The sequence below is a fragment of the Protomyctophum bolini genome, assembly GCF_963924005.1.
Source record: "Protomyctophum bolini genome assembly, chromosome: 18".
NCBI classification, from domain to species: Eukaryota; Metazoa; Chordata; class Actinopteri; order Myctophiformes; family Myctophidae; genus Protomyctophum; species Protomyctophum bolini.
The window spans coordinates 33,804,245-33,819,807 of NC_137879.1; the positions used below are offsets into that span (position 1 = coordinate 33,804,245).

General features: G+C 44.6%; 1 protein-coding gene across 1 annotated transcript in view; it reads right to left on the bottom strand.

Moving 5' to 3' along the window:
• Window positions 1-15,563, bottom strand: part of LOC308333654 (voltage-dependent T-type calcium channel subunit alpha-1G-like) — a gene marked incomplete at its 3' end in the record, with an annotated part of 39,043 nt that overhangs the window by 10,345 nt on the left and 13,135 nt on the right. The window contains exons 6-7 of the mRNA XM_080790110.1: window positions 4,798-4,949; window positions 4,177-4,362 (exon numbers count right to left, since the gene is read on the bottom strand). Coding sequence (XP_080646236.1) covers window positions 4,177-4,362; window positions 4,798-4,949 — 338 coding nt within the window. The remainder of the gene's footprint in view (window positions 1-4,176; window positions 4,363-4,797; window positions 4,950-15,563) is intronic.

The window sequence follows — 15,563 nt, forward strand, 5'->3', positions numbered from 1 at the left end:
CTTTATCAAAGTTCCATTTTTGCCATGGACATATAAACATATATTACCAGAAGAGCTCGTCCTGAATGACCACGTCAGGTATGTAAAAGGTATGAGTGTACAAATGGAACATTAATGGACCCGTAACGGGTCCATTTGGTTCCATTATTTGTACACTCTCAGAGTTAAGGGGCTCCGTGCAAATGAAATATTTGAGAACCACCGTCTAGTGGACTCATAATATGCCATATAGTGTGTAAAAAAAGGGTCATACACATTCTGAAGAACACCTGGAGACTTGACATTCATAATTGGTCATAATTTGTCCCTATACATGCTGTACACGGACACATTTGTCCGTGTACAGTATGTATAGGGACAATTGACGAGCCTACATCAAATCCTCTATACTGCTCAAGCTATCAGGCATTAAAAAAATTATACTTAATTTTGTGAGCACAGCAGTGTACTGTAGTCGTACAGAAACAAAAACACAACGTCAAGGCAAATAAAAGGCAGAAGCATTGACATAACCTCACACAAAAATACATCATAATAGAAATGTCACAAGATACAGATCAGTAGAAAAAACCCAACATTGTAGACAATATATACAAGGCACAAAGCCGAACCCCGTATCAAAATGTATTTTCTTTATCTGACCTCAGAAGGTTAGGTCCTTTTGGCTAAATGCCTTGCCTAAAGAAAAGAAAAAGGAGGTGCTATCCCTGTCCGGTTGTTGACTCTTCGCAATGTAATCATTTATTTCCAGCTATCGGGCATAATTAAAGTGAAATGAACCACTTGAACCCCAGCATCCATAATTATTCTGGGACCGTAACATTAGCCAAAAACCGCAGATCTATACTTTTACTGTTTTCTTTGTTGTTGTTGTTGTTTTTACAAAGTAAAAGACGGTATATACAGAGCCACTCAGGATGAGTTTAGTTCAGATGTTTCACGTCAGTGCTTCTCAAAGCGGGGTTTCAAATGGACACGTATACATGAGGCCTGCAAACTCCGAGTGTGTGCATTCGTATACACTCCAGATGTACAGTATGGGGGCACCTATAGGAGTTAAATAAAAAGGTTTGAGAAGCAATGATTTAAGTGGCAAATAAACATGAAAGTAACGGCGTGTTTCTTCTCCAACTGTTAACAGACTGTACTCGTGCGCTGACAGCATTTTAACTGTTTTGACTGCATGGGAGGAGGACTTTGCGCCCTGTAACTTAAGTGTATCACATTGGAGATGTTTGTATTATATCTTTTATAGGTACTTTGAGGTGTATCGTGGATGTATCCTAGTCGGGGTGCATACTTAGTTTAGACTACAGTCATTGGTTAGACATGGGTTAAGGTTAGGTTAGGTGTGCTGCCCCGTGGGAGGTTAGGTTTAGACTAGTCATTGGTTACACATGGGTTAAGGTTAGGTTTAGGTGTGCTGCCCCGTGGGAGGTTATAGGTTTAGGGGTGAGGCTTGAGATAGTTGTATAGGACTAATGACTGGTCTAACCAATGACTAGTCTAAACCAAAAACTGTCTAAACTCAGTATATACTGCCGCCCACTTATTGTCTGTTCTGTAACTTGTCATGTACAATGTAGCATCGAAGTGTATAGTTTTATATGTCTGCCTCTTGGCCAGTTCCACTTGAAGAGAGACTTTGTGTCTCAATGTGATTTTACACAATGTGTGTGTGTGTGTGTGTGTGTGTGTGTTGTGTGTGTGTGTGTGTGTGTGTGTGTGCGTGTGTGCGTGTGTGTGTGTGTGGAGGCTCTTTGACCATCAGGCTCAATGAGCAGGCCTGTTGATGTGCAAGCTTGGCAAGTCTTCACTCCAGTCACACACTGTTTATCCATGCACCAGTCCCAGTAGGACGTCCCTGTGTGCGCGTGCGCGCGCGTGTGTGTGTGCGTGTGGTGCGTGTGCGTGCGTGCGTACTGTGCACGTGAAAGAGAGTGAATCGAAGAGAGGCGTGCGCGTCTGTGTAGATGGAGAAAGACAAGTGGAGTGTCTGTGTGTCTGCATGCATGTGTTTGCGAAGTGCGTACGTACGTACATGCACGCGAGAGAGTCGCATGAAGGGGTAGATGGAAAGAGTGCTGCATGTGCGTGTGCGTGTGCGTGTGTGTGTGTGTGTGTGTGTGTGTGTGTGTATGCCTTGTGTGCACTGTGGGGGTCGTAATTTCGCTGAGCTGGTCAGAAACCTAACCAGGCAGATGAAAGAGATGCTGATGAGAAGAGAGAGAGAGAGAGAGAGAGAGAGAGATACAGAGAGAGAGAGAGAGACGAGAGAGAGAGAGAGAGAGAGAGAGAGAGAGAGAGAGAGAGAGAGAGAGAGAGAGAGAGAGAGAGAGAGAGAAGAGAGATGAGAGAGAAGAGAGGAGAGAGAGAGAGAGAGGAGAGAGAGAGAGAGAGAGACGAGAGAGAGAGAGAGAGAGAGAGAGAGAGAGAGAGAGAGAGAGAGAGAGAGAGAGGAGAGAGAGAGAGAGAGATACAGAGAGAGAGAGAGAGGAGAGAGAGGAGAGAGAGAGAGAGAGAGAGAGAGAGAGAGAGAAGAGAGGAGAGGAGAGAGAGGAGAGAGAGGAGAGATGACGAGAGAGAGAGAGAGAGTGAAGAGAGAGAGAGAGAGAGATGAGAGAGAAGAGAGAGAGAGAGAGAGAGAGAGAAGTGAGAAGAGAGAGAGCAGAGAGAGAGTTGTGTTGCGGGGCGTCTTCGATCTCTCCTCAGAGCGTAGCGCGCCGCTGCGCTCTGATTCCGGGGACTCGCTGCATGAACTTCACGTTTTCCCTGACACGTGCGTTTCGTTGGCGACTGCTCTTAAAGTGCCTGTTTATCACAGTGGTTCTCAAACCTGTTCATGTCAAGGACCCCCAAATTGACATGTATTATAGTCCCATTTAATGGCATTTCTATCTCTGGGACCTCAACTTATCTAACTAAAAATGTGCCACGTCTCTCTGTGTGTGTCTGCGTGTAATGCACGTATAACTCGAGAACCGTTTGCCCACAACCGACTTCAAATTTGACACGCGCTTCCACACCCCCACACGGCGTGCAGTGCCCGGCCTTGAGTCGGTGGCATACACCGTTGTCCAGAAACACCACAAAAGGCTCTGGTCAGGCTCTGCCAGTGGACCTAATGAGCCCAAGTCCAATCCCCTCACCTGTGCAATTTCCAAGCCTCTGCCTCAGCCAACTGATTGCCATACAGAGATCTCCATTATGAGTATGGGCACAGAAGGTTGACAACGGGTATTATTAGGTTCCCATATTGGTTGCATCGTTCTCAATCGTACCACAGGTCGTTTCGAAGAAGCAATCCGATTGGTTGAAACGGCCTTCTAGCCGTGGGTCAAACCAGCACCATTCACCACCCAATCAAAACAAATAATTCAGCTGCTCTGTTCTCCCAGAGCGCTTAGCAAACTCGGTGGCTAGGCTAGCAAGTTCTTTGGGACATTTGTGGTCGTAGTGACTACACATCTGTCATTATGTTGCATAATTGCAATATTACACAAGAGGGTGTGGGTTAACGTGATTATGGCCACTTCAGTGACGCTTGCGGAACACGACTTCGTCTCGTTTCCTGACCGCGTCACTGTCGTGGCAATAATCACGTTAAAAGTGTAATATTGCTTAAAAAGGTAGAGTAAGTGATTTCACTTAATTCAAATATCACTTATTTGTTGTTGTTTTGTTGTGATAATCCTCTCTACTATAGAGTGTGCTGCTGACCATATAAGGAGTTCCTCCCTGTCCCCAGTTAACCCCTGGGGGTCAAAAAAACCTTAGGTTTCGTTTTTGGACTCTCTATCCTGATTGGACGAAGACTTATTAGGTCCCACAGCCAAAAACGAAACCTAAGGTTTTTTGAGTGAAATCACTGAATAAACCTTTAAGTATAGGCCGGTGGCCGACGGGCACATACAGGTCTATAGTATTGGATAGTGTTAATTCAACTCTGAGAGTGTACAAATGGAAAAATAGCAGATCTACAAGCTCATAGCGCGCCACCGAGTGGCGCGCTACGAGCTTGTAGGTCTGCTATTTTTGAAAAATCGAAGAACGACTGACATTTTTATAGAATCTGATCTCGGGTCAGAATGGGTTATAATCAGACCAGTGGTGTGTCCATGTGGAAACCTCGTATGAATCTGATCTCAGGTCAGGGTTAATGTGTTAACGTCTCACCTGAAGATGAAGATGAAGAGCATGAGCAGCATGCAGAAGGTGGCCACGTTGTCCATGGTCTTCATCAGGACCACCAGCTGCCGCTGCAGCGCCGGCATGAAGCGCACCAGCTTCAGCACGCGCATCAGACGGAAGGTCCGCAGCACCGAGAGACCGCCGCCCTGCTGGCCCACGATCTCCCACACGCTGTCGCCGCGCACACACACACACACGCACACACACACACACACGCACACGCACACGCCACCACACAGAGGGGACAAAACATATAAAGTGCATTTAGCTTCATGGTGTCGTCCACTCACAGTTAACAGTTTTTGTATTGAGTTTTTGGTGCTTGAAATGTACTGTAATTCTCCAAACTGTTAATAAATATTAAATACTACAATTAATCAATCAATCAAACGGACCCCCCCTCCCCTCCCCGAGAAGGGACAAGATGTGTCACGTTAAAATGTTTCAAAGACAATCCACATTTTCCACATTAATTAAAGATTCGTGGAAAATAGCAGATCTACACTCTCGCAACATGCACACACACACACACACACACACACACACACACACACACACACAGTTAAAGCACTTCACTGGTTTTTCGACTTTGCGCCGTGGACTTGCCTGATGACCACGATGATGCCGTCGAAGATGTTGTAGGGGTTCTTGATATAGCCGAAGGGCCCGTAGACCAGGACCTTGAGCAGCATCTCCAGGGCGAACAGGCTGGTGAACACGATGTTGCTGATCTCCAGCGCGTTGGTCAGCTCCTCGGGCTGCACGTGCACGCGCACGCACACGCACACACACACACACGCACACACACACACATGCACACACACACACACACACACACACACACACACACACACACACACACACACACACACACACGCACACGCACACGCACACGCACACACACACACACACGCACACGCACACACACACACACACAATTAGCCCATTGCTATATACGTAAGTCCCTCCCCAACCCCTCCTTGGCCACGTTTGCAGCGAGAAGCAAGCTGTGCTTCTCACCCATATAGAGATGCTGTGTAAAATGACGGGATTTCTCCATGTGCATTATCCATTATTCCAGTAGCAGGAGCATCAAAATGTCTTCTGAATCTAGACTACTGCAGGCCTGCAGTATAGTAGCCAGCACCCATTGTGAACCGGGTTTTATGTTAGAAATGTTTAGTATGGGTCCCCCAGCATGTAGAAACTGCCGGATGCTAACTTGCATGTGTTGGGCATTTTTCATAATTGGCATAATATGTGACCATACCAATTACAACCTATAGAAAGGCAAAATATTCAAAATCTCACCATGCTTTATCTAGCATGTGATGTGTCAAACTATAGGGGTTTTTCATGATTGCATTATTTAAATTAAACTAGAAATACGAGGGAAATGACAGAGGGAGAAATCAACTTTTAACACGTCGCCACCCAGCTGTCACACAGAGACAAACCGGTCACAGCACTGAACACCCAGAAACCATCTGCTTTGGACAGTCACCTGACCACAGTGACATCACTCACACTGAACACCCAGAAACCACCTGCTTTGGACAGTCACCTGACCACAGTGATATCACTCACACTGAACACCCAGAAACCATCTGCTTTGGACAGTCACCTGACCACAGTGATATCACTCACACTGAACACCCAGAAACCATCTGCTTTGGACAGTCACCTGACCACAGTGATATCACTCACACTGAACACCCAGAAACCATCTGCTTTGGACAGTCACTTGACCACAGTGATATCACTCACACTGAACACCCAGAAACCATCTGCTTTGGACAGTCACTTGACCACAGTGATATCACTCACACTGAACACCCAGAAACCACCTGCTTTGGACAGTCACCTGACCACAGTGATATCACTCACACTGAACACCCAGAAACCACCTGCTTTGGACAGTCACCTGACCACAGTGACATCACTCACACTGAACACCCAGAAACCACCTGCTTTGGACAGTCACCTGACCACAGTGATATCACTCACACTGAACACCCAGAAACCACCTGCTTTGGACAGTCACCTGACCACAGTGATATCACTCACACTGAACACCCAGAAACCACCTGCTTTGGACAGTCACCTGACCACAGTGATATCACTCACACTGAACACCCAGAAACCACCTGCTTTGGACAGTCACCTGACCACAGTGACATCACTCACACTGAACACCCAGAAACCACCTGCTTTGGACAGTCACCTGACCACAGTGATATCACTCACACTGAACACCCAGAAACCACCTGCTTTGGACAGTCACCTGACCACAGTGATATCACTCACACTGAACACCCAGAAACCACCTGCTTTGGACAGTCACCTGACCACAGTCAAGGTCAAGGTCAAGGCAATATATCAAGGTCAGACGCTGTGGATGCAAGACACGTTAACGGCCTCGTATAACTGTACGTGTATATTATCGAGCCTGCGTGCGACTGTGCGTGTGTGTCATATTCCTTCCCGGATAAGAACACTATCCCCAGGAGTTATTTTTTCTTCTTTTTTTATTTACCACAGTATGTACTGTACTGTACTGTACTGTACTGTACTGTACTGTACTGTACTGTACTGTACCCTCCCGGTGGTCCGACACCAATCACTCTACGGCTGCCTAGACTGTTTAATCCATTTTGGGCAGGAACCCCTTTTGGTGTTTTACGTAATGTTTTAGATATTGAAAAATAGCAGATCCACAAGCTCATAGCGCGACACCGGGTGCCGCGCTACGAGGTTGTAGGTCGGAATCGTGAAAAGTGACATGAAAGTGTTTGAGAACGACTGACATATAGAAACATATAGCTTTTTCAAGAAAACAGTCAGGATTTTAGAAGACATTTTTTGTAGAATCGTTCCCAGGTCAAAACGGGTTAAGTTCCACACCAGGCTTATACTCAGAAGCCATCTGTCTCCTACCCCCGGACACATACTGTACACACGGGGAGAAACACACAGATTACCATCGCCTCTCCAGTGTGCATTAGGGCACGGGGTCTGTCAGGAAATAAATAAACGCTGATGTTTTAACGGAAAGCGGACTAACTCTGAATCACAGCGCCATGGGACTCGGTTTGGTGTTTGATCACCTTTTAAAGTGTATACACACGCCTGACGATGACAGCCTGCAAATGTATGAATAACAAAGACTCTCTAGTCTAAACTGCCTCCCCCTGGCCAGCCGGGGCGCCTGATGGGAGGGGAAAGGAGCTGGTCAGAAACGGAACGTGTTCCTTCCACGCGCTACGTCCGGCCGGGGAAACTCCCCCCCCCCTGTCAGGTGAAAAGAAGCAGCTTGGACTCCTCATGCATAGAAGGAAGTCTGAAAACCCACCTCTTCAGACTCCACCATGGCCCGTAGCACTTGCCCTAGCCTAGCCCCTTAGATAGCACTTCATGTAGACTTAGATAGTATTTTAGACAGACTTATAGCTCGTTACGTAGACAGCACCAGAAGTGCATGTTATGTAGTCATAGCACTTTGTAGTACACATGTATAATTGTATAATATATAATATAGTATAGTATGTATAGTTGACATAGATACTCCACTGTTCTTAGTTTATACATGATTCATGATAACTACTTTTTAATATATATATATGTGATTTACGCCATGCTTTTGTTTTTTGCTTAAATGTAAGTCGCTCTGGATCAAGAGTGTCTGCTAAATGTCTAAATTGTAAATTGTAAGGAAGCATGAGGTCAGTCAGTCAGGCTTACATTAGATAATTGACACTGGAAAAAAATGGGTTACAAAAATCGTCTGAAGTAAAAAGAAAAATAATAGCGAGAGAAGAGAATTACTGTACTGTAGATGTCAGCTCAGCAAGTAAGAAAAAAAAACATAATTTAGCCGCCTGGGGTATATTATGGTTCCACAGCAAGATGACTATAATCATATTACTAAAAAATCAAAAGAAAAAGAAAACCTCTGTAAAGAGTTGTAGAACTTAAACGAAAGTGGTCCGACATGAAAAGCAAAAAATTGCGTAACAAAGCAAAATGCATCCTCGCTGATAAGTAGACATTTCAAAGGAGGCAGCATTTTCTCCCTTCTGGCTTCCCTGATACAAAACTGGAATAAATTGTCCACGCTGCTCAGAGCTGCATATATCCTCTCTCGGAGTCTCCATTTCCTCCACAAGCAGGCTTTTATTTACAACCTCGTTTCATCTCTCCTCTTTGAGTCCTTTCTCGGATTCCCCTACGAGTTACATTCAGTTGTGTGCGGGTGTCGCGCAATCAGTGGCACAAAGTAACTAAGTACATTTACTTAAGTACTGCACTAAAGTATAACAGGGTTTTTTTTATGGTTTTTTTGTGGCTTTGGCCTTCATTTTATATTTGGTATGGAGGGTCAGACAGTAGGCTGATAGGAAATGGGGAGAGAGATGCAGGGTGACATGCAGTAAAGGCCGTCGGGATCGGGAGTCGAACCCGCGGCCACACTGCCAGACTGGATTACCAGCCAAGGTATGCCTGGACCGCTGAGCCACGGCCCAGGCCACTTAAGCATAATGTCGAGGTATTTGTACTTGTGTCCAATTTCCCATACTTTTACTTACTTCAGTTACTATAGTTACTTTGTAGATTTGGATTATCATTACAAAACCTAATGAACCACTTCAGCCCTATATATATATATATATATATATATATATATATATATATATATATATATATATATATATATATATATATATATAAATATATTTCGGCCATTTGAAAATAGACGATCTATACAAGTCCACAATGTGTTACGACGCGACGCCTTGTGAGCTTCAAAAGAGTTTTTGAACATTTAGAATTTTTTTAAATGAGACATTCTGCATAATGCGCACTTTTACTTTTACGCGCCGTTAACCTATAGATCTGGTATTTTTGGCACCCCTTTTGGTGTTGGCATCATGTTATGCTTTAGCTATTGAAAAATTAGCAGATCTACAAGCTCGAAGCGCGCCACCGAGTGGCGCGCTACGAGCTTGTAGGTCTGCTATTTTTGAAAAAAAATCGAAGAACGACTGACATAGAAACACGGCTTTTTCAGAAAACTGTCAGGACGTCGAAGACATTTTTAGAATCTGATCTCAGGTCAGAATGGGATAATATAAATGAATGTACATGTATTTGTAATGCAAGCCTCAGGTGCAGATGAAGGCGCTCTCCTGATCTCTCTGCGAAGCTCTCTTTAGTTTCCATTCATTCGTACCCTGTAGGCGGCCCAGGTACACTATAGACACGCACGGACAAAGGCCGTGTGTGTGTGTGTGTGAGATTGTGTGCGCTCACAATCCTCACACAATACATCTAAGCACAGAGAGAGAGAAAGAGAGAGAGAGAGAGAGAGAGAGAGAGAGAGAGAGAGACTGCAGTGTAGAAATATTCCAGTGAAAGTCCGGAATTCAAGATTGGTAGTGAAAGTACAATATGCTGTGAACAAACAAAAGAACATTGCTAGGATGCAACTGCAGGACGTATCCCCGGTGATGTATCCCAAGGTCATCGGGGTTTCGTGGTCTCCCAACATCATGCCCCTCGCTCGGGCGACCCAGCCGGGGGTGATCAAGTCCCGACTTATACGTCCCAGTATATCCATACCCTCGATCAGTCCCATTATGGGGGAAAACCAGGGACACGCACTCTGCTGTTTTTGGGCGCCTGTGTCCTCACGGCCGAACACAGACTATGGGGCACTAACCCATACTGCATTCCGGCTGCCGACCATCTCTCGGGTGGTCACCAGACTATATTCCCGGTTGTCACATAGTCCATTTCTATGAGTCACTATGAATAGAAAACTAAGAACTATCAAAAAGTTAAAAGTAAAGTAAAAAAAAAAACGTATACCTCAAAAGTGCACTTAAATACAATACGTGAGTAAATGAACTTAGTTGCATTTTACACCGCTGGAGATGTGTGTGTGTGTGTGTGTGTGTGTGTGTGTGTGTGTGTGTGCACGTGTGCGTGTTGTGCATGTGCGTGTGTGTAATAGATGCGTTTGATAAGCCAGAAGCAGAAGTATACCAGTATTTTTATGAGGTGAGAGTGAGTTGGACTGGAGACATCTGGCCATGGCTCTGAACACTCCGAGGCTCAGCTCATTATTTCTACACCCCTCCTTTCTTCCATTGTTACAGCCCATATATTACACATTCCTTAGACATCATGCGAGATCACCGCTAGAGAATGGAACCATAAAAACCTCTCTCATACACGCACGCGTGCACGTGCGCAATGTCTGCAAAGACAAACACACACACACAAACGGTCCACTCGGATCAAGAGACAGGCACACGTGTGCGCAGACGAGTCACGCGCATGCACGCGCGCATCGTATCCGATTAGCTATTAATTTATCTCGACTTACAGACATTTCTTAATTGACTATAGTGTGTCCCAAACACCCACCTTTTCTTATCATTCACAGGGCTCTAATAGTGTAGAGTATTTCAGTTTTAGTGTGAGGCCCTGATATTGGATATGTGACCAAAAAAAAGATATTTAGGAACAGCGCAAGTCAAGATTATACAACCTACCGGTATATAGCGTAAATTTTTCAATCAAAGTAAAAGTAATTAAAACTTATATATACAATCAGAATAGTCCTCTATTATAGCCGCACCCCCCCGGGTCTCCATGCCTTTTCATGATCGCAAGCAATCTCAAAAACCATTATTTTCTTTCATTAGTTTGGACGGTCGTAATTGCGTATATAGCCTCTGAAAAGCATGCACCCGAGAGAGAGAGAGAGAGAGAGAGAGAGAGAGAGAGAGAGAGAGAGAGATGGAGACAGTCAGAGAGAAAGTTGATGAAATAACAGAAAGTGTTGTGCCCATTGTCCAAGTTTGGTCCGAGTAGTATACGAGGCCCTGCCAACTTTTGCTTCATGTAGGATATTCATTTATATTTCATACGATCAGGCCAATTAACCCATTCTGACCTGAGATCAGATTCATACGAGGTTTCCACTGGACACACACTGGTCTGATGAACCCATTCTGACCTGAGATCAGATTCTATAAAATGTCAGTCGTTCTTCGATTTTTCTAAAATAGCAGACCTACAAGCTCGTAGCGCGCCACTCGGTGGCGCGCTATGAGCTTGTAGATCTGCTATTTTTCAATAGCTAAAGCATAACATGATGCTAACACCAAAATGGGTTCCCGTTCAGAATGGGTTAAGACATCAAGGACAAACGCAAGCCGTAGACACGACAAAAAACAAACAAACACATGCATGATGAATGATGTTTCAACAATAACTAGCCCATTATGACGACGGTAAACATTAGCAGAAAGTACCAATTCCAAAGTTGGCCGCGTTAGCAATCAGCAAGATCGTCAACTCAGTCAAGGTGACTCATAATAACAGGATCCTAATGTTCTCAAATATTGTTCAATGTCCTTGTTTACTTGGCACAGTGGCACACGTCAGCCCCTGAAGATGTATGAATGACACAAACTGTCAACTTAAAAGCCCTCCAGGGTTTAATACACAATGTAGCCCTTATTATGTCACGTTTTCACGCGGTCTTGTTTATTCCGGCAGAATGGATGAATCCTCCGTCAAGGGCTTCTGTCAGAAACATACTGGGCGGGGATTATTTATTTTGACAGGAGTCGGGCGTTGTAATATTCTAGTACAGACCCCATCTCAGCTCCTCTCAGTGTCAAAGTCGTACGACTTGTCACACCGCAGTGAAATGTGTTCTCCGCATTTGACCCGTCTCTTGGAGCTGTACGTGAGCCGCAGCCAAGGAGCGGTGAGCTGCAGCCGTGCCGCGCTCGGGAATCATTTGATTAGTTGATTTTTAACCCCCCCCAATCCAACCCTTTGATGCGTTGTTGGGTGTCAAGCAGGGAGGCATTGGGTCCCATTTTTTACAGTCTTTGGTATGACCCAAGGAGTCGGACACTCTAACCACAAGGCCATACTGTCTGGTCTTGTTGTCATTATTCTACTAGAGAAATTAATCGCAATGCATTTGTCCCATATAGGCATTCCGTGCTTTATTTATTTAAAGACCTTTTAAGCGTCGTACGAAGCCAACTCTTGTCGTGACAAATCATGACAACACACACAATATTTCGGGCAAAACAAAGGCAAAAAAAACGGCAGGTTACAACCCTTTTTTTGTTGTTTTTTCTCTTCTTTGTAATTCTTTGTTTGGCCCGAAATATTGTGTGTGTGTGTTGTCATGATTTGTCACGACAAGAGTTGGCTTCGTGTACGACGCTTAAAATGTCTTTAAATAAATACGTTTTGAAATGCCTATTATGGGACACAAATGCATTGCGATTCATTTCCTGGGGCCACTCGTTTGTTCTGAAAGGGGGAGGAGGGACTGCGACGCTCTACAGTCGACAGGCTGATTTCCCCCGCGTGCGTTTATCCCAGGACCCTCGAGTGGCGACGCACAGGGTCCCCCCTTATTGTTCGACACGCGCCCAGGATTAGAGGCCCGTTGTTCCACAGTCTGCACCTTTCACCCCATTGTCTACCATTCAGAAGAAACAACACATTTCTTCCTGGACGACGGCCATTGGGCTTTTCGGTTGCCAGCTAAGAGTGCATTCCGCGAGGCATGCAGCAGCGGACAGGATAAATCCTGAATAAATATCGTCTCTCCCTGGAGTGGTGAGGGGGGGGGAGTGCAGTATACACGAGGGTATAGTCCCTTCACCAAGCTGATGGACTGACTGACTGATTGGGTCTGGCACTACAAAGAGGAGGAAAGACAAATGCATGCGCGTAGCGGTGGAGAGTAACTAAGTACATGTACTGTACTCAAGTACTGTACTCAAGTACTGCACTTAAGTACCATTTTGTGGTATTTTTTACTTTACCGGAGCATTTTACAATTTCCAGTACTTTTTACTTCTACTCCACTACATTTCAGACGCAAATGTTATGCTTTTACTTCACTACAATTAATTGAAAACGTTAGTTACTATATACAGTATATATATATATATATATATATATATACTTTGTACATTGTTATTAGCATCACAAAACATACATTAACCACTACAGCCCTGTCTGTACATTTCACAATCTGCTCGCCTTATAGATCTGCGGTTTTCAATTCTTTATACATTTTATACATTTGAAAACTTGCAAAATGGGACATTCTACATAATATTACTTGCTTTTTGTACTTTAAGTTCATTTTGATGCCGATATAGGTGCGCGCGCGCACACACACACACACACACACACACACACACACACACACACACACACACACACACACACACACACACACACACACACACACACACACACACACACACACACAGTCAGTGTGTGGCACTCAAAGACCCGTCCACATGTTCTAACTTAATTTTCTTTTATTAAGCGATACGCAGCTTTATATAACCGTGAGAGTTTACAAAATCAAAAGCAAGGCCATGGCTATAAGTGGCTTCATGTTATGTTACAGCTGTACAAAGTAAACGAGTCTGTGCTTAACCCATTCTGGGGTGGGAACCCATTTTGGTGTTTTAACTAAGCATTATGCTATACTTTAGCTATTGAAAAAAATAGCAGAACTACAAGCTCGTAGCGCGCTACGAGCTTGTAGATCTGCTATTTTTTGACAAATCGTAAAAATGCGCCACAAATCTTTGAATATATTCTTTCAGAATATATTCTTTTTCGACATCCGGCTGACTTTAACTGGGTTAAAGCCTCAGTTATAACGGAGACAGTCCGTCAATTAGCCGATTTGCTCAGACACATATGACGTGTAATTCTCCTTTCATTGTCAATGGCATTTAATGTTTGTGTCCGCTTGTTTGACACAAGTTATGACAAAAAGCTTTATATATAGGGGCTAGCTAGCGCCACTCAAACAGCGCAGGGGACACCATGCCTCCCCCGGGGTCCCATACAGGAGACCACGGCGGGGGAAAGCAGCAGTGTTTATTTTGCAAAAGTGTGGATGAGAGAGAGTGACAGAGGGTCATAGAGCCAGAGAGAGAGAGAGAGAGAGAGAGAGAGAGAGAGAGAGCCTGACCTCCCAGCGTAAATAGAGTCCACGAGGCAGTGTCACGTAGTTGGCGGAGGCACAGACATTTCCTGTCAGCCCCCCCACCATAAAAGGTAAACGCCGTTAAAAGGCACCGAGGAGATAAAACAGACACCCCCCCACCCCCCACCCTCTCTCTTTGGGTGTGCCGATTCTAACTCCGAGGGAAGTCTTGGAAAATATCCCGCGTGTGTCCGTCTGGTCTGCGACATTTCATTCATTATTCTATCGTAATCATATCCGGACCGCTGAATTATTATCCTCCCGTGTTCTGTAATTATAATCGTGCTGCTAAAATGTTTATACGTTTAATTTATTTATACATATACATAATTTATGTATTATTATGTATATGCAGTGCTTGGTTTCAGTGAAACAGTGAAACCAAGGTGTACTAAAATGCTTATAAGTAAATGATGGAACATGCTAGAATCATAATTCTTTTTTTCATGCAGCTTGAAAATGAGACATTTCCTGACATTGTGGTCATATCGCACATATCTCTATTGTCATTCAAAGAGTCGCAAAATCTGGCCCAATGCACAATAAGATCTTATTAAGAGTGTCCAGTCAAAGGGTTAACTAGTCAACTAGTACCAGCAAGGTTGACTAGTGTATTTACTAGTAAACTAGTCGACTATAGGTGCTTAATGCCCTACGGTGCGCCGCACACAACAATGGGCTGCAGAGAAACAACATGGAAGCTATACTACAACTAGGTCAGTATAGTGTTCTATGTGACAGTGGGTTCTCAAATACCTTTCCATGTCAAGGACCCCCACATTTACATTTATTAGCCTGCGGACCCCCATTTGCACAGCTCTAGCAGTCACTTTCAACCGTTTTACTTCCAAGGACCATCCAAGTTTCACGTGCATTAGGCATACGGACGCCCATTTTAACGGCATTTCGATCTCTGGGACCTCCAATTTACATTGTAAAATCAATGTTAATTTGACTGTACAAATGAACCCGCGAGGGTCCATTTGGTTCCATTTGGTTGTACACTCTCTGAGTTACAGTTACAGACCCATAAGGGTCCATTTGGTTCCTAACTTATCATTTAGCTGGGGACCATCCTGGAACTCCCTCAAGGACCCCTATAGGGGTCCCCGGACCCCACTTTGGGAACCACTGTTCTATGAGTCACACCCCATGCTGTTGCTACGTTCACACGGGCAGATGCAAAGACACAGTCCACCATTCATTGTCAATGGAAGCCGGCGACATGAGGACACAAAGATACAGTCCACCGTTCATTGTCAATGGAAGCCAGTGACATGAGGACACAAAGATACAGTCCACCGTTCATTGTCAA